The following is a 19,820-nucleotide window of genomic DNA, read 5'->3' as shown; positions in this document are numbered from 1 at the left end:
CCCACTACCCATCACGCAATCAGCTTGTTCAGGCGGTCACAGTCGAGGTTCCATTCACTGACGCCGTTACAGCCGTGAAATTCCGGGTTATGGTCCGAAGCGGTGGAGGTAATGACGCGGCCGTAAGAAACAGCATTAACCGTGGGCTTCCCCGGCGTGCACTGACTGTTAGAGCAGTCGCCTTCAAGCAGCAGGACCGACCGCATCCATTCGGCCGCATTCATGTTGGCGTAAGCTGCTGGCCCGTGGTCCATGAATGGTGCGCCGCGCTGCAATTACCAGATTCTCGAGCTTAAAATGTGGCTGGAATGCATGCGCTAGGTGGCGCTACGAACATGGGAAGTATAGAAAGGCCTTGCAAAACTGAGCAACTATCGCTGCTGCCGGTAGACAGAATATTAGGCTGGAGTAGCACTCCTTGCACCACGTAGTAGAGCACTGCACGGGCCTCTATTTGAGGCCCGAGCCCGGCCCGGGCCTGCGACCTGAAGCCCGAGCCCGGCCCAGGCCCGCGGCTTCAAGCCCGGGCCCGGCCCGGGCCCGCTAAATTATCGCTCTAGTGAGCCCGGCCCGGCCCGTGAATCCCGGAGTGAAGCCCAGCCCGGGCCCGGCCCGGCCCGTTTCACATTAACTGAGCAAGTAGACTGCTACTACACCGATAAGGAACTGGCCGACAAAGGTACTGAAACCGCTGTTTGGCTTAAAGAAAGGGTGTTCTTTTTAACCCAGAAGGAAGTGATGAAGAGTAGTTCTCGCCAGGCCCGTCTTTTGGAGACTGATCTCGTGTAGGTGGGCAAAGATAAACTCGGAAGTTCCGAGAGCCAAATAAAAAGAGCTGCATACACGCGTATTAGTCTACTCTGCGTTCCCTCATGATTGTAATCAATTATATTCTACCGCCTGCGAAGTATAAATATTAAAGCTGCCTATCAAGTAGTAGGATGACATTTTTTTTTACTGAACGCGATCTGACAGGTTGAGCTCATAGCCGAACTGGTCACCTTTCAGCAGAAACGAAAAGCTAAAAGGCTTGAGTATTTCATGGCATGTGCTTGAAGACCATAAGCGTCCTACATTAATATGTTCTTCCCTAATGCATTTCTAATAGTGTATAGGTATGTTTTGGGAACGCGAATGATCAATGGCCAATTAAGGCTGGTTGAATTTTACTCTTACTGCACCGCGGCGTGGAAATAGGGAAATAAATAAGTCAATGAATAAAGCTTAGTTTTTTTCTCAGCGCGTACTATAACTCATAGCTCATCCGTGCCGCTGCTTCAATGCCACAGTTCTGCACTTCACTCTGCAATATTGAATGAAAAGTCGGACACCAGCCGTTTCTGTACGGACCGAAGCCTGGCTCGGGCCCGCAGCTTTAAGCCCGAGCCCGGCCCGGGCCCGCAACTTCAGGCCCGGGCCCGGCCCAGGCCCGGCAAAATAAATCATGTCCCGGCCCGGCCCGGCCCGCGGGCCGGGCCGAGCCCGGGCTTTCGGGCTGGCCCGGGCCCGTGCAGTGCACTACCACGTAGGACAACTCGAACAGGCGGTAGTCGCTCGCGATACAAAAGAGTGGGCATTATGGACGGTCAATGCCTCGCACTGCGAGCGCTGCTATAGAAAAAACTAGTTTTAAAAAATGAAAAGGCCATTCGCGCCTTTTCTCATTTCAAGCAGTGCCTCTTACACACCGTTGCTTGAAAAGAGGATGAGGTATACTGCTCTTCGAAAACTGCCTCTCAGAGAGTAATAGCAAATGTGGGAATACCTGCCACGGAGGGTGTAATATCTGTATTGCGCGCGCTTCTGTCGATTTATAATTTCTATGTAGTGCGAAAGCTGCGAATTACATGCGATTACCGGTTGTTAAGGCGATCCTTAATAGGCATAAACGAATATGGGACTCTTTTCGGCAGCGTGAAAATTTCGTCAAGAAATCAGTTTCTCAGAGACAGCTTTTAGAGATGACTGCAGAATTAGTGGGAACAAAAACAGAACCTAAAAGAGAGAACCGTATCCTCTTCCTTTGCGCTAATTATTTAGTTATACAATTCCAACTAGCTAAACATCATAAGGCGAATTTTTAGATACCCTTGTTGTTCAGCTAGTTGATAAGCCATGACCTCAGAAGAACAGCGCAAAAGGACAACGGGCAGGTCGTCCTCCTAAATTCTTGTCCGTTTTCCTTTTGCGCTGCTTCTTCGGAGAGATTCTAGATGCTCTTCTCAGAGCTTTTAGATTTTCTTCTTTTTCTATTATTCTCGAATAATGGCGAGAGTCTTTGGAAAAAAACTAAGGGTTATTTACCTGTAATATAGCCTGTGTAGCCAGCACGTCGACGTCCCAGGCGGTGCAGGGCTCGACGCTACCCCAAGCAACTGCAGGAGCAGCGGGTGATTGTACGGACCGTTGACTTCAAACAGCATAGCCAGCCCTTTCCATTCGGCGGAGTTCATGTTGTCAAAGCCTGCTGGCCAGCGGTCCATGAATAGTGCGCAACCCTGCGATGACCAGATCATGAGATGCAAATGCACCTGACCTCGATGCACCAGCTGATGCCAGGAACACAGGGAACCAAAAGGGCAAAAACGTCCTGTGAAATTAAGCACGATATTTGCCGACAAATACTTCTGGAAGCTGGAGCAGCACTCCGTGTAGTGCATAATCCCTGGCGGTAATAGTTCGCAATGTAAAAGATGAAGGAATCTACCTTTAGGGTAGTACAGAGCCTCACACCACAAGCGCTGCTGAGCTTAAGATCACGCCAATTAAAGGAAGAGGTCAGCTATAGCTTATGACATAGATCCGCTGTAATTAAAACAGTTATCGTTAAGTTTTAATACTGGTGTTATTTAGTTAACAGGGTGCTGTGATGTAGGGCAGCTCGAGAGTACCTGCACAGGGCACTGCGACGTATACGACAGGCGTAGCTCATTGACTGCCCACTCTCTCGCGACCCGACGCTGTGGTTACCTCGACAAGTCTCAGCCTTATTCCTGCAGCGGTTCCCTTTCATTACGCTTACCGCACAACCTCGTCCTTCTGCAAGGAATGGATGGTTTGGATAAATACGTAATGCTCGACCCTCATCTCCCTCTTCACATATCACTTCTCATCTCACTCGCATTCTTGGGCCACACCTAATCCTGTCAGTTGTGTTACCCTGATGCGTGCTACTCCTTGGTTATGAAAACCACCAACAAGCCTAGTTCTGCCATCTTTACACCCTTTCTACTGCGCTGTGATTTCTGAAGGTTTTTAGCATGCGTTTAGGACATACATTGAATCCGAGGGCAGTGTCATGACACTACACATTCCGTCAAAGGTGTGTCTATTGTTTAGGTTATAAGCTAAGCACAGGCTGCCAAGCGTCGCGGGTTGAAGCTTCGCACGAGTAGAAGGACCCTGGTCAGCCCGTCGCCGCGCGCACACTGGCGCACCGTTGCGGCGTGCCCTCAGTCTCCCCATGGAGAAAAGCGGAGGGCAGCAACGAAACAGGGCTCTCATTTCCGGAGTAAGACGTTGATTTAGGTGTACCTCATGCGACGCTTGATATTTCCGAATCACCCCGTCCCGGGACGGGCCGGAAGAACAAGCTTAGGTGCACCCACCGGGTGACACATACAATGGGCACTGCAAGCACTCTGCTTCATGAGTAAGGGTGTGACCTCTCGAGTAAGCCTGTTGTTCCGGCACGACCCGGGAAGGAGTGATTCGGAAATATTAAGCGTAACATGAGCAACACCTCAATATACATCTTATTCCTGAAATTAGAGCCCTGTTTCACTGCGCCCATCCGCTCTCCACCCTGCGGAGACTGAGTGAGTGACGCAACGGCGCACAAGTGTGTATGCAGCTATGCTTGACCGGAACCCTTCCGCTCGCGCAAACCTTCAACCCGCGGTGCTTGGCAACCCATGCATAGCGCAGAACCCAGACAATAGACACACTTTTGGGACAATGGAGGCTGTCATGGCACTGCGCTCGGATTCAAGTTATGTTCTAAACGCATGGAAAAGCCTTGCGAAATCACAGCGGAGCTTAAAGGTTGTAAAGATAGGAGAACTCGGCTTTTGTTGGTGGTTTCCATAACCAGGCAGAAAGCCTCAGGGTAAATCAACTCACGGCACCGTATGTGGGCCAAGAATGCGATTGACATAAGATGTCAAGAGTGATATGAGGGCCAAGCAATGCGTATTCATATGAACCATCCATTCTTTGCAGAAGGACGAAGTTGTGCGGTAAGCTTGATGAAAGCGCACCGATCAAACCACAAAACCAATTCCCACAGCACAGGACACTGCACACAAACATGATATCTTCAGGCGAATCATTTTAAGGGAATACAAGCAGTTTAAGGTTAGGGTCTAGTAGCGAATTTGACTATGCCGCAGAAAGAAGATGATGCTTAGAAGATGCATAGAAAGTGCGCGGAAATCCTGCGCCATCACGATATTTCAGACATTTGAGATGATATTTCTGACAGTGATGAGAGGTTGCTGTCATGGAACGCCGAAGGAGTCTGATAAAACAATTCAATGCTGACTGCAGCCATTTCATAGCATATATCACTGTTCCTGCCACCCGATGTGTTTGCATAAAAATTGCAGCATACCTGAATATATCCGCCCTAAAAAATCTATGTGAAGTGCGCACCGAACTTTAGCGGCGCGAAAATGGCGGATCGGGTATACGCTGTGCCACTCATGCCCTCTCCCACTCAGTATGACTTGGAATGCACAAGATCTGGCCAAAGCTTCCTACACAATCAAGTGCGAGCCCGGTGGTGTTCAAGAATTGTGCATCGAGCTGTGATTCCGAGAGGTGACGATTTTGCAGTATGCACCATGTGGCATTCAAGTCCCGTGAAGCGCAAAGCGCAGTAAAGTCGCTTCCGGCACGTTGGAGGTCATACTGAGTGCGACATACACATTCACGTACAAGAGGTGTCGTACAACATTCAGCGATCACTGGCTATATGTTCACGAATATAAAGCTAGCACGCAATAATGCCCCACGTCTTCTTTTTTCTCTCAGTATTTCTTGTGCACAGCAGCACGCAAGGAATTGACGCAGGAGATCTGCCGCGAGAATCTTTCCGAACCTTCTTGATCAAACTACTCCTAGCCGCTTAAACGGATGCGGTCGCTCCTTATCGTGGTCCTGCCGTACGGCTCTACATAGCGTTACCTTGAAGCTGGCGTCGTGGCTGGCGAAGTCGGTGCGTGCCATGAGGTCGCTCACACGGTGTAAGAATATATTTAGGGCCGAATTCTAAAACGCTCCTTACCTAAGACCATTTCCTTACCTTACCAAAGGAGGCCTTCATGCCCCCTAAACGTAAGGCTCCCTTCGAGGGCCACCCCGAATTCTGAAAGCTCCCTTCACACCACTTCACCCTCCCTCACGTAAGGAGCCCTAAGGGCCACCCAGGACCCTTCTGCTGTAGAGGGTATATGCTATAAATATGGAGAATATGCTAACATTTGACAAAAATAACTAATTGCGTTTAAGAACCTACATTTATATTGATATATCCGGGCACAATGCGAATTCTATTGCTCACGTTCTCGCTGAAAGTTTTGAAAATGTTGCACGCGGCGGAGAAACAGGCTCCTCTGGCAACAAGGGCAACACGTACTTGTGTGCGCCGAGTGCGGTCGCAGGTCGTCGTGCCGTGCTCGGCCGAGCGTACTTCACGGAAGGCGAGAAAGACCTCTATCGAGCTTGTAAGCAAATATAGAAATGCAGTGGAATGCAAGAAGACTGATGCCGTCTCGCTCAACGCGAAATCAAGAGCGCGGGAGCGCTTGCGCTCGGACCACAACAGTATGCTCAACCGTGGCCGCCGCGATCTGCTCCGGCGGCGGCGCGCGGCTCAACGTTCGCCCACGGGAAGTCGGAGAGCTGAAGAAGTTGCGGGACTGTTTGAAACGAAAGCTTAAAAAGGAGAACGCGAGGCAAAAAAAAAGAAGTGACACGACAGTAAGTTTCCGTTTCTTCTTTAACATTCCGTTGTGCAATGTTGCGGTGGCCGGCGCCGACCTCGCTGCTTGAAGTCGAGACCAAAATACTTTGAATATTTTGGAAGCTACTTTGAAAGCAGGGAGCGTATGGTGCAATTTTTCAGTGCTGCTATCACCGTACCACGTATTTTGCTTGTAGTAGAACCTGTGTAATGAACGCAAAAGTTGAAATGATTAAGAACAAGGTTACCACTGTACTACAGTCGCGATCATAATTACCTGCGACGCTCTGTTGGCCACCTTCGGGTGTGCGTTCGATAGAAAAGTACAGAACCAAGCATGCGGGCACGCTGCTCGACAGCTATATACAGAACTTCACAGCAGCACCCGACTCGCATCTATTCGTGACGTGAGCTCGTACCTCCTGAAGCGTGTTGCGAGTCATACTGAGAGCGACAGTACATCGTATTGATGCTAAATCAAAATCGTTTTGCCGCTTTCTGTAATTTGCGGATACTCCAAATGCCTTACTGCTCTGTTGTCCTGGAATGCAGGCAGCTGTTCTAGAATGTGCATCTGCATGTGCTAGATTCCTCAGCCCATTTGTAAAGTAGGGTAATCAAGCTCCCACAGCCACTCAGCTGAAAAAGCTCATGTGTTTGAAAAGGTAGTTGTAATATTTTTTGTGGCTTATATTCTGTCTGAAGCTTTACATTAGGTCACAGCAGCAAATATTTGCTGTGCACAGTGATGTGTTGTCAGTCTTTGTGCTTAAGACACCAAGGAAGGAGGGCTACTTTTGTTCAGTGACATTTATTTGCTTGATTTGAGCTAGAACGTATTGAAATGCTTTATCACAATTTCTCGCAGAATACACACAAGACAGCCAAACTAATGGCAGCCAAATGGTGGATGATGTGCTCCACAGCTCGCCACCACCTGCTGTCCGCAATGCCAGGCTGGCAGCCGAAGAAGAGGAGGCAACTCCCCGGCCTACACACACCGATGACACAGGAACCGAGCCAGTGGTTCACCGTCGGCAAAGTGGCCGGGTTGCTGCAGTGGAGGAAGCTCTGTCGACAGAACCTGAAAGCACGGCTTCAAGCTACAGAGGATGAGCGGACACAAAGGCGCATTGAACATCAATCAAGGCTGAAAATGATTGCAGACGAGCATGTGCTAAAAGAGCAGCAAAACACTGATGAAAGGCACAAAAGAAATGCTATTCATTAGATGAAGATGCGTGTGTTGCGAGAAAAAGAAAAAATGCTGAAGCTTAAGCAAGCTGTACTTGCCGAGCAACTCGAGGCTTTCTCTGCAAAGCAGCACTGAATAGAATCATTGTACCTAGTATTGTGCCACTGCCTTTCAACCCTTTATTAACTCTTTAGGTCATTTTAGCATTCGTGCAGTATTCTCAGTTCATGTTGACATTCACTTGCAATTGCAAAGCATTTAACACACAACTTTATCTCTAATCAGAGTCCGTCTCACTGCCAGCTCCACTCTGGTTGTTTGTGAAGCATCGCTGAATAAGTTGTGGTCACAGCTGGGTGCCCAGAAGGGTATCAGGGGGGCATGGTCCTGCGTCAACCTCTTCGGGCTCATCGCCATTTGGAACTGGGTCCCTCAGGGAACACGCAATGTTATCAGTGCTGCACATGCCGTGATGACGGCAGCTGACCGCTCCGTCTTTGTTTCGAGCTTCTTTCCCAGGCACAAGAACCTCCTCTTCCACACTCCAAATGCTCGCTCTACTGAGTTCCACATCTTAATATGGCTCCTGTTGTACCAACTGGGAGCATGAAAAATAATTAACACATGCATATCACACACTGGTGTTGCAAAATTGTTTCTCTTGCCTTTTCTGTGCGCAAGTTTGCGGGTTCCTGAGTGGTGTCATCAGAAAGGGCAAACATGCATATCCTTGATCTCCAAGAAGGACACCACATACTGCCTTTTGTTGGTAGCTCACCATCGCTCGGCTGTTACAGAAGATGCGGTTATCGTGAACAGAACTGGGCCAACTTGACACAACGTCGTAAAACTGATGTTCAGGGCCTGTGACAGCCTGTAACGGAAACAAGGAAAGGATGTTCAGACCACTGTGGCATGTAAGAGAGAGAAACACTTTACTTAGTGACAACTTAAGCACTCAGCAGCTCCTCGGCCAGCCGTACCAAGGCTAAATGGGCAGCCAGCTCTGCCAACCCGAGCCCCACGCACGCTAGGTTGACGGTAAAGCGCTGTGGGAAGTAGGGGCATTGCAAGGCTTGTGGCATGTGTGGATAATGCCAGGTATACATGAAACTGTAGTGTGCCCTTTTGCCTTGTAAACTACTCTGCAAAAGTGCGCCTACACCAGGCTCACAACATTTTTGTGTATGATGTTCTGTGCGTGCACCTGTATGCTGTGTGTGATCTCTCACGTGAAAAGGAATAGGCTGTCAAAGACAGACAGCTAAACGCCTTTCCATAGGTTCCCATATGAATACTGCTTGGCACTTCTGCCTGCTGTGGAATGGCAAGACACGCTACCGCGCATAGCATGACATACACATCCTTGAGGTATGTGTACCGTTGAACACTGCCACAACCCGTCACACACCAAGAGGCACGTTTCTGGAGACACATTTCTTGCCAACGACAAAAATTGTTTAGCAAAACGTTCAGTTGGGCGAGTTGGTAGATATTCATGTTGTAAACAGCGCGAACTACAAGGGACAAGAAAAGAAAAGAAAAGAAAAGAAGGGACACAGGACGAGCGCTCGTCCTGTGTCCCTTCTTTTCTTGTCCCTTGTAGTTCGCGCTGTTTACATCATGAACAAAAATTGTACTAGATGTGAAATATCGAAATTGATATTGGTATAAATCAATATCCACTGAGTGTTTTCTTTAAACTAGAAACCAAAAATAGCGCAAGCCATATTCGACATCTGGCAAATCTGAAAGAAAAAAGCGATTTACCCTTTTAGAGAGCCTAAACCTAGTTGGTGCCTATACTGCGCATAAATACTGGTAAACAGCACCTGCAATATACACTTCCTTCACTTCTAAATGCATACAAATTTGCCAATTTCATCTTGTTTACCTGCACTCACCGTGAACTGCATTGCTTATACATAGACTGTGTTACAAAATGATTTTTTTCTTTAAACTGCACTAAGTGGTGTTCTTGCTTTCTCTAATTTGTACCGTTTTTTCATTGTGCTTGTTGTTGTACTGCTAAAAGGTACCAAACTTATGTAATGATGTTTGGATGACCATGTAAATTGCACATATGTACAAACGACAGGTAAGATTGTTCTGGGTGTTAATAATGTGTTTTACTGTGACTTGTTTTTTTTTCGTCGCCTGTCACAGCTGGTACAAGGGGGCTGCGGCTCAGTCAAGCTGTCTATGACAGCTTTATCTGAAACTCCTCTGTCACTTTTTGGAGTCAGAAATAAAAATAATTGATTGATTGATTGATTGATTGATTGATTGATTGATTGATTGATTGATTGATTGATTGATTGATTGAAATATTACTTACCTGCACATTTGTCGAGAAGAAACCTTTTCTGCTCCTGTACACTTCAGCGTTGTCTCTATCGGGGCTTTTTGTGGGCATATGCGTACAGCCAATGCACACACTAACGCCGGGGAAACCTCCGATGCCGTAAAATCTTGTCATCGCCGGCTTTGCTTCAGAAACACTCGGAAGGCGGACGTACTTCGGAAAGAGACGCACACAGATCATTTACGTCACTACCCAAATGCTACTGCTGACAGCAGGCTGAGAAATATTCGCCAAATCTCCCACCAGAGTCTGCATCGCGCCACTTCCGTAAAACCGGTGCGTGATGAGATAGCTTCAAGTGCGGTCGGTAGCGGAGATCCTCTGTTGTCTGCACTCGCATGTATCTGTAGCTCTTGCAGAATAGCCAGCACACAGCTTGTTTGGAAAAGCGATATCGGGCCAAGAATTCCTGGTCGTTGTAGCGCTCGAGAGGGAACAGCCCATCGGCCAGACGCCGTTGTCGCGAAACCGCGGCAGCTCGTCCACACGGCAGCGCAAAAGTTCACGCGCGCGGCGCAAAAACCTGACGTAGCTTTCAAAGCTGCCGTTCTGGGTGACGAACAGAATTGCCTGCATTACTCCCTGTTTCCAGCGGCACAGGGATGTAGCACCTGGACGAACTAGGGAACACCGTGTTCGGGAAAGCCGAAGAGCAACGGCCCGACGCGCACACACACGCAGCAATCAGAAAAAAAAAACACGGCGAACATACGGCGCTCGCCCGTGCTGCCGCAGCGCGGGCGAGCAGAGTTTTGCAGAGAAGCTTGCCTTCAGTTAGAGGAGCGGGGTTAGGAAGCATGAAGGTAGCATGCCGGCTACCTTATCGTAGGGAAGCACCAAGGAGCCCTTAACTAAGGGCCCCTTAGTAAGGGACGTTTCAGAATTGACATAAGGTCACCTTACGGTGTTTGAGGCGCCCTTAGTAAGGTAAGGAGCGTTTTAGAATTCGGGCCTTAGGTGTTGACACTGGCCGCCCGCCGCGGCGGAGAGCGCGCACAGATTGTGTTCGCCCTCTAGTACATGCGCCGACCGCAGCGGCGCGGGGGCGCTGCGGAGCAGAGGCCCTTCGCTTTCGGTGCGGCAAGCGGCGTGCCCAGAGCCGTATATTCCCTTCTCCGGCGTGCCCTGCTTTAGGTGCCCTCTTAGGCTGCGTTGGTCGATGTTTTGGGCTGAGAGAGTGCATCACAAGCTGTGAACACCACGATCTCAGCTTCCACGTCGTCAGCTTCCATCGTGGACGAGCAAATTTTGCTAGAACTAGCTCTTTGTGTCGCGGTTTGGCACAAGCCGGATTGACAGTTGTGGAAACGCACGTGGTGGCGCGGGCCGACGCCATGGACGGTCGTCGCGGCCTATGTGCATTGTGTCTGTGATCTGTTGATTGTTGCTGTGACACACCTGTCAACTTCAGCCGGGTCCAGAAGTCTGCTAGACGCAATTATGGGTAAGAAGTGCTTCGTACCCAACTGCAGTTCGGGCTACCGGAGTTGTTCGGATCAAGTTTCACTTTTTAAAGCTCCGTCGGAGCCTGCTCGCTTAGAACTTTGGCGCCGGGCAATTCCCAGAGCAGATAGGATATTGCAACCGAGCGACCACGTCTGCGCGAAGCACTTTCCCGAGCATATGATATCAAAATCGTACTATGCCGAGTTCAATCGCAAGGTACTTTTAAATGTACCGAAGAAGATCCCGGTGCTGTCGGCGAATGCTGTGCCCAGTATTTTTCCCGGGTGTCCGAAATATCTGACAAAACCGACAAGGTCAAGAAAGCCTCCTAGAAAACGACAGTCTACGGCCACGTGTGGCGATCAGTCAAGCAAGCGGCCCGCTCCCGCCGCTGTCGCACTGCCCGTTGGGACGGTCTGTGAAAAACAAAAAGGCACCGATCCATCATCGAGCCCTCAGAAGAAACTGCAGACATGTGAGTGGAGTGATCAAGGAACGTGCCCTTCTCCCACCATGGAACTTGGAGGCACCTCCTCAAGTGCCACCTCCGTCTTCCTTGGCGTTTGTTCTCTTCTGCACTGCTCCGGGTACTTAATATTCTAGGTGCTTAGTGTTCCCTGTACATAACTTTCTGCTAACCGTATCGGTCCTCCCGGCATGCCATAGATACCTATAGGTGCCCCTGGATAACGAGATACAGTTGCTTGCAATACAGGTTAATAGTAACTGCCCAGCCCAGGACATTAAATAATTTAGCTGTTGTTAACATACAGCATGATTAAGCCCTTAGCTTTTGAAGCAGTCCGCGAAACTTTTGCCTGTAGCTTTTTGGGTTTGGCTGCTTTTGATAGTAGCATATGTTTTATAACAATACCTTAAATCCATTTCCACTGATATAATTTCTCTCATTTTTCGTCAGGACAACCGCACGAGTCCAGATCAGGGTGGTCCAGATGGATTGTGTCACGTCCAGACTGAAGCACCATTGGCAGCATGCAGCAGCCTCGGATTAGTCGAGGAAAGTCACGAGGGAGTGTCTGTCAGCGGCCAAGATGAAAAGGAACCGCTCACATTTTCATGTCTCTCGAGTTATGTATCCAGCATTCAACTTCCAGGAACCTCGTGGGCAACACAAGTTGTTGATAGCTTTGGTGTGGAGGCTGTAGTCTTCACGAAAGTGGCTTTGGCGAAGAAACGCGACCAAGCACCTTTCCTGAGGAAGTCATTAGATGCTACAGTTTCATCCAGCGGAATGCTGTCACTGCGTGCCTTCATTTATGGTCACCCTATAACTGTCAACGCCAGAAGCGGCGATGTTGTTCCATGCGGCCTAAGCGACTTGGAGAGTGTGATTCACAAGTTTCACAACCTGCACGTATGCGCTGGTGGCCCCGGTGGCGAGATGTACCACAACATCCAACCCGAGTGTGCATATATCGACGCATGTGGCGTGTGGCGGCACAGAAACTGCATGTTATTTTCTGAACAAGCAAGTTGCGACCGTTGCGAAAGATTGAAAGACACACTCCGGATACATTACTCCCGTATGAAGAAGAGAGGAGAAATGAAGCACATTCGTCTTTTAAGAAGCCCTTCCAAAAAAGCCCGCATTGACCTTTTGCGGAAGGCAAGAATTTCCTGCTTACAGGTCCAAAGTGCGACTTCTAAAAGGAAAAAAAAAGCTTGAGGCGGAACTGAGCAAATGCAAAGCCAAGCTTAAACAATTAAGTGATGAAACACTTGACCGCATTTCTCGTGATGCGAACCTTACTGAGGCACAGCAGCTTGTGTTAAAGGAATGTGTGGCTGCTGGCAAGACTGGTTCTAAGAAGGGACGACGATACTCGGACAGCTGGATCCTGCTTTGCTTGCTCCTTCATATCAGGTCACCAGCAGCCTACAGGTTCCTGATGGAAAACGAAGTGCTCGCATTGCCGTTAGTCCGAACAATACGCCGGTATGTCTCTATGGTGGGATTTAAGTCGGGATTTGACAGCAAGTTCTTTTCTGCTCTGAAAAGGAAAATAGAAAAAATGGACGACTTCAAGCGACATGGGATTATCATGTTCGATGAAATGCAGGTTAGAAAAAGTAAACGTGTCAATTCTCGCACGATGACATATGTAGGGCTGGCAACAGACGCTGGAAACGCTGATGAGCTCGCTGATCACGCCCTCGTTTTCATGTTCTGTCCTTTTGGCGATAGCTACGCTCAACCTATAGGGGTGTTCGCAGCAAAAAATGCAACCAAAGGCTCCATTCTCGCTCAGTTGCTTCTCCAAGCTATTGTGATGCTCGAAGAAGCCGGTGCAAAGATTCATGGGTTTGTCTGTGATGGCGCGTCAACAAACAGGAGCATGTGGAACATTCTAGGTGTTAATGGAAGCCTCAAGGAGAGCTGCAACTCGTTCACGCACCCAGTTGACCCTGAAAGAAAACTTTTTGCGTTTTCTGACACTCCACACTTGTTTAAGTGTGTGAGAAATAGACTTAAGCAGCAGCGATACTTGAAAAACGAAGGACAGTGGATCAAGTGGGAGTACTATGCTGAAGTCTACAAGGAAGACGTTGCCAACGCGGGGGGCCTAAAAGTCTGCCCGAAAATAACGTACTCTCACATATACCCAAGTAACTGTGAGAAGATGCGTGTGAAGTTAGCCACCCAAGTCTTTAGCCGCTCCATGGCGGCGGGTATTCAGTTTTATCGGGAACAAGGCATCCGCAAACTCATAGGCAGCGAGAAAACTCAAGAATTCACGTTGTTTTTAAACAATTTGTTTGATGCACTGAACAGGCGATTTCCAGCAGAAGGGATCACAAGGAACAGCCGAGACCTCGCAATTCTCAAGCATGGAATTGACTGGCTGGACAGCTGGGAAAGAGAACTGGAAAGTGGCAACATTATAAAAGACATGTTCTTGACAAAGAGCACTTGCGAGGGACTTCGAGTCACATTGAAGTCCACTTTGGATCTTTGTGAGGTGCTGCTTGATTGCCACAACTTCAAATATGTCCTAACCAACAAAATGAACCAAGATCCTATCGAGCGGTTCTTTGGCAAAATACGGTTGGCAGGAAGCCAGAATGATCACCCTTCGATGCCCACCTTTATGCAGCTTTACCAGACGCTGTCGATGTACAGTATCCTTAAACCTCCGAAGTATGGCAATTGCAAAGTCGTCGAGGGTGAGGAACCATTGCTGGATGCGTCATATTTCAGGGCCCTCATTAGAACAGACGACAAAGTGGCATCATGCCCTGGATTCATCAATCAAATTAAAGAAAAGCTAGACGATCTAGTTTCAGTAGAAGACTGGGATTGTGAAGATATCGTTCGGAAACACAAATCAGACGGAGGGCAAATTACAGACTGCATACTTTATTATGTCACCGGTTTTTTGTGCAGAAAGATGCGAAGAGTTACCAGCTGCGCTGCTTGCTTGTCAGCCTTCAGCGTAAAAAATAATCCTTTTGCTGAAGCAGCTCTAACAAATGTGAAGACCAGAGGGGGTCTTACCCACCCTAACGTCAACATATTTGACCTTCTAAAGCATACGGAGCGGTTTTTTGTTGACTATGCAGACTGCCACACGGTGTACTGGGACACCATAGACGCAGTGATAGATACATACACGATGACATTCCCATGTGCTGATCACAAGGAAGAAGTACTCGCACAGCTCCTCCACTATTACGTCAGCATGCGTATGAGGCAGCATTGTAAGCACACCAATGCAGTCATGACAAAGCAGTGTCAAGAAAAAAAGAAACAGGCCAAGCTGTGCTCATCCTAGATGATAGAGGATGATTCGCTCAGTGTATCGTCCAAATAAACGAATGCAGTGATCATCACAATTGCAGTCACGGTCTTGGCTCTTGATTACACGAAAGTAGCCCAGTAGGTTGTGATTCACTGTGTTTTGTGCGTAACCTAGTGACTACAGGAAACCACATCTCTCAGAGAGGCTACTTGTAGTAATAAATTTGTTTGTTCAACAGAATGGCTATTCAGGCCGCATTTGAGCAAAAAAAAAAGCAAATTGTGCTGTTAATGTCCCGAAGGGGCATATGGGCATTAATAGATGCCGCAATGGAGGGCTCCAAACTTAGACCACATGGGATTCTTCACATCACACAGCACACGGGCACCTTTTGCGTTGTTTCGCGGCCACCGCAGCCGGCATTACACCTACGTTCTCGGGCCTAGTGCTAGAGACAACCACTCAGCATCGTCGGTGCCGACCTGAGGGATAAGATTGGCAGAAACAACGCCAGTGGCATTTCCAGTAACTATTTGCGTTTCGCGTACCTAATTGTGGACTGCACTTGCTATTAAAAAGCCGCAAATGCACACTTGGATTTTTGTTTTGGTCCCGGCGTTCGCGTGTATAGCGGCAGTGGCGTTCTGCAATACAGCACAAGAGCGCGGGTTCTATTCGTGGCTGCGGAGTAAGTATTTCTGATGCAGGCGAAATGCGGAAACGTCCTTGAGGTTTCTGTGCAAATTAAAGAACTCCAGGTGGCCGAAGTTAACCATGTTCTCAACACGGCGGTCATCTCGCAGCATTGGCGCAATACACTGCTCAAGCAATGTTTGAATGTACGCGTAGGCTCTTCTGGCCAAATGTGGGCGCGTTGAGTCCGACCTTTTATATTTAAGAGGCAGTGCAGTTAACTATGCTCACAGCAGTCGTGCGGATGAACGAAAAAAAAATTTGCTATGAACGTATTTCGATAACGAGCTCGGATGCAGCACAGGGCTGCGTCCTCGCTGCTGTCCCGCCCATTCATGCAGTCTCAGCAAGAAAAACACGAAGTAGCCCAAAATTATTTGGTGTCGACAGCAGTTTCAATCCTTCGTTGTCTTGCCGCACTTCACAAAGCACGCGTACACGCAGCGGCACCGAAAGATCCCGTGGCATCTGCATTACGGCTGCCGAAGCTCGGCGACTAGGGGCCCCGGGTGCGTAGCGCCATCTGTCAGCGTTCGAGAGAAGCGCAGGGAGCGGCGAACAAGTCCTGGTCGCGCCGCCGAGCGCAGTGTCAACACCTAAATATATTCTTACACCGTGGTCGCTCACGAGGGCGTCGAGCTGGAAGCGGCCGTGGTCTCCGAACGACCCTCAGTGGAGGATCTCCACTGCGTCCTCCAGCTGGTGTGGCCCCTGACGCTTCGTCCTGTGTATTAGTCCTTTTTCCGTGGTTTTTAGCGCTCACCAATTCCTTTAAGTATAGTCGTCCGAATGTCTATACATCACCAAGTCTAGACTGCTACCCCATAGGGTTGAGCCATAATGTCGCCGCCTCGGTTCACCACAACGTTCTACTTCCTCTCTGCACACGTCTTTCTTCTTTTAGCAAGCCGTTCTTCTCTCCGGTACGCTGGCTCTTCTACACGGCACTTTCTTCTGTGGTGATTATATCGCTCAGCACTACTCATATAGTAGGATACAACTTAAAAAAACAGCAGTTGCTAACACTGGGCCGCGGTCCGCGGCATCCTGTATTACTCCGCTCGCCAATTGCAACTGTAAACGAAATCAGCTTTTTAATGTTTGTCTATATCAAACAATCCATGTATCAAAATTCTAGAGCTCATAATATTTTTTTCTTGTGATAAGCTTCTTGTTTACGTAACAAGAAGCGTTTAAGCAGCAGACTACTTTTTCGTCGTGGAGGAATTCTGTGCGCGAAGGCTGAATGTGGGCGGAGTTTCACTGCAGACTTAAGTTGTATCCGACTATAGACGATTCTTCGACATTCAGAGAGTCCATGAAACTACTCTCGCTGGCTGAACTTGTAGAACGCCGCCGGGCTCGCCATTCTGCGGCATAGGCGCGTTGCTTAGCCAACCGCTGTTGCCTTCATCTGTCTCCTGGGCACTGCGCCGGCGTTTGCGCGCAGCACGTCGCTCCAGCGACGCCTTGTACAACTTCTCAGACATGACTAAGCGGAGCGCGCCTGCGGCGCCCCGTTTATCCTCTAAAGCCCCTCGAAAATTTGAAAGTAGCGTCTTTCTGTGAACTATGCCGCCGCGCCGCGCACCCTCGCCGATCCTTCTCTCTCACCTCTCCCATCGGCGCTTTTCTCAACGGTGATTGGCTCCGCGGGCGGTCTCCGGGAAAAGCGCGCGGAAAGTTCGCTCTTTTTTTGTTTTCATTTTTCGTCGGCGCCATTTTTTGGCCAGCCGCCGCTGCTACGACCGAGCTCCCTAGCATTGCGCGCTTGCACTTCGCGTCATTCGCGCTCTTTTAGAGCAGCGCTATGCCGAGTTGCTGCGCATTTCAGTGCACAAGCCAGCGTGAAAAAGCCTTTGTTCTTTTCGCGATTCCGAGCGGCAAGACAGCATTAGAAGAAAAAAGCGGCTGCACAACATCGGCCGCAAGAACTTTACCCCGACGAAGGCTGCCCACCTCTGCGAGCAACTGAGCATGCATGCGCATCACAAAGCCAACAACCTCACTTAATTCACTGATCATTTTGCGTCATTATGCGTGTTATTGTTGTCACTTCATGGTTTCGCTCAACGTGCTATAATAGCGGCGGCTGATGCATACAATGTGTGTGCATGTGTTAGCAAGTGTGGAAGCAAAAGAGTTGGTATGCGTGCACCGGTATCCGCGGTGCGGTAAATTTTTCGAACCTCTGGTAATGGTGCACATCGCAGTAATGCGGCGCGTGTCCCGAGCGAGATTTAACCTAGATTTTTTTTATGAATGCAACTTGTCTAACGATCGATGCTTATCGGTTGTTTTGCTGAACCGTTACGCTTCTACCAGGTGAGATTATCAATGCCACATTCTCGGAAAAGACCTCATATTGCATTCACATAAATAATTCATTTTTTAATAACTTCAGTGCTTTCCATCGTTGCCTGAATCTACTCAAGTATTGTAAATATCCAATGCATGCCATTTTTGTATATTCATTTCTACAGTTTGCGATCATTTGCTTCAGTTGAGCATGGTCGCGTAGCCTTTTGTTGAATACATCATCCCCTCAAAAACTATAGGCCTACATGTGAGCTATTTCATTTCCCTAATTATGTTTTTGTTTTCTGTGTTTTGTTTTGAGAACTGCACCCAACGGCTGACAGATGTCCACAGCTGGCTTATTCGTGGTTTTTATGTATATTTTCGGCGTAAAACTACACGACTCATCTGTAATAAACATTGCATCTGAAAAACAGTGTGTCATATTGTGACTGTATTTATACTCAAGGCATAATTATATTAGTGAGGCACTTGCTTTAGGATAGCGTTGACTGTGGCTGACCAAATTGCTAAGACCCTATAACTTTCTCTTGGGTTTTGTCACGGTCGTTGCTATCAGTTTTTTTTTCTTTCCTAACGAAACATCTCTTTAAGCGGATTTAAAAAGGAATAGAATGTGGGCGGAAAATGCCCAAGTGTGCCAGACTTTGGGGGTGGTCTACCTAAATTTGGAAGCCAACACTGAGTTTCCCATAGACAAATTAGGTTGGACCCCAGTGTTGGTCAAATATGGATGTCAAATTTATGGGGTCCAGAGAGACAAATTTTGGGGATAGCCCGCCTAATTTTGGAGCTCACCTTTGAATTTGTCATATTAAAATTAGGCTTGACACCAATTTTGATGAAATTCGGACAAGGTCAAATTTCGGTGGTTCAGAGAGCCAAATTTTGGAGTGCGGACACTTTCCTTGGATGACGGAAAATCGGTGCGCGGATCTTTGGCTCTCAGCTTCGGCTCGACATCACCTCAAGGTCGCCGACAGCGGGAGCTGAAGTCGTTTCATGCTTATATGAAAAGTTCATATTCGTTTTTAAGCCACCGCGAAAATTCTCAACTACAAAAACGATTAAGCCGTTGCATGTGCACTGCGCGGTGCCAAACTCAGTCTGGATCTTTATGAAAAATTTTAGAACGGCCATCGAAGCAAATGCCCCAGCTTGTTCCCAGCAACCATCCCACTTCTGAAACTCCACTCGTGAACAACTTCATAAACTGTACTTCCGCGATAATTAGTTCGAAGTGAATATACATTTAACTAAACATTAGGGTGCTGAAAATATTCAGGAATGTTCAAATATACTGTAAATATTATGCTTCATATACTATGCCGTGTTGAGACTTACGGTACTGAAAAGTCAAAAAGAATGTGAGATGTATGCAGAAAGGTGTTTTGTTCGTGCCGCAAGCGCTCGTAATTGGCACTTTCATTGTACGAGACGCTAATTTATGTGGCTCGTGGTAGTCACGCGTGTCGCATGTCTTTCTTGCGTTTTTATTCAATAACAGAGCGTGGAAAAAGCGCGAACTTAAAAGCGCGCGCATGTGCCAGCCAACTGCCCGGACGGCGAGCGAGCGACGACCAAAAAAGCGTGCCGTGTGCAGCGCGCGCAGCCGGCGCGCGAGGATATTCGACGAGGAAAACGCCGGAGTGGAGGAGAGTGTCGCTACTTTCAAATTATTGAGGGGCTTTATTATCCTCTCCTAGCGAGCGCCCTCGCGCGGCGGGCCGAGGAGGCCGTCACGTGGTAGCCGCCGCACCGAGTACGGCCGAAGAGTCGAGTTGGGGCCCCTGCTCTCCTCTGGTCGTGACGTCACGCTGTCACGTGGTCGTGCGCCGCAGCTTCGCCGGAGCGAAGGAACGACCTCCATCGACGGCAGAAAAGTGCTAGCAGTATTGCTTTCGCAATAAAAGGACGGCAGTACAACTAATTCACACACGCACACACCACACAGAAGCAATGCACTGCCCGGCGCAGACCAGGCACAGACAGGGAGATGATGGGCTCACTAAGATTCCGATCCACAGAAACCAAGGAGACCACTGAGGAATATTAATTTTACCTTTACGGTGGCGT

General features: G+C 48.6%; 1 protein-coding gene across 1 annotated transcript in view; it reads right to left on the bottom strand.

Annotated features, from left to right (window-relative positions):
• Positions 1-11: 11 nt before the first annotated feature.
• The window catches only part of LOC149326239 (uncharacterized), a 35,719-nt gene continuing 15,910 nt past the window's right edge, over positions 12-19,820 (bottom strand). The window contains exon 3 of the mRNA XM_089564512.1: positions 12-269. Coding sequence (XP_089420638.1) covers positions 12-269 — 258 coding nt within the window. The remainder of the gene's footprint in view (positions 270-19,820) is intronic.

Source organism: Amblyomma mixtum, chromosome 10 (assembly GCF_055824585.1).
Source record: "Amblyomma mixtum isolate Tamu chromosome 10, ASM5582458v1, whole genome shotgun sequence".
Lineage (NCBI taxonomy): Eukaryota > Metazoa > Arthropoda > Arachnida > Ixodida > Ixodidae > Amblyomma > Amblyomma mixtum.
Note: the sequence above shows the minus strand (reverse complement) of the source record. Positions and strands in the feature narration are given on the sequence as shown.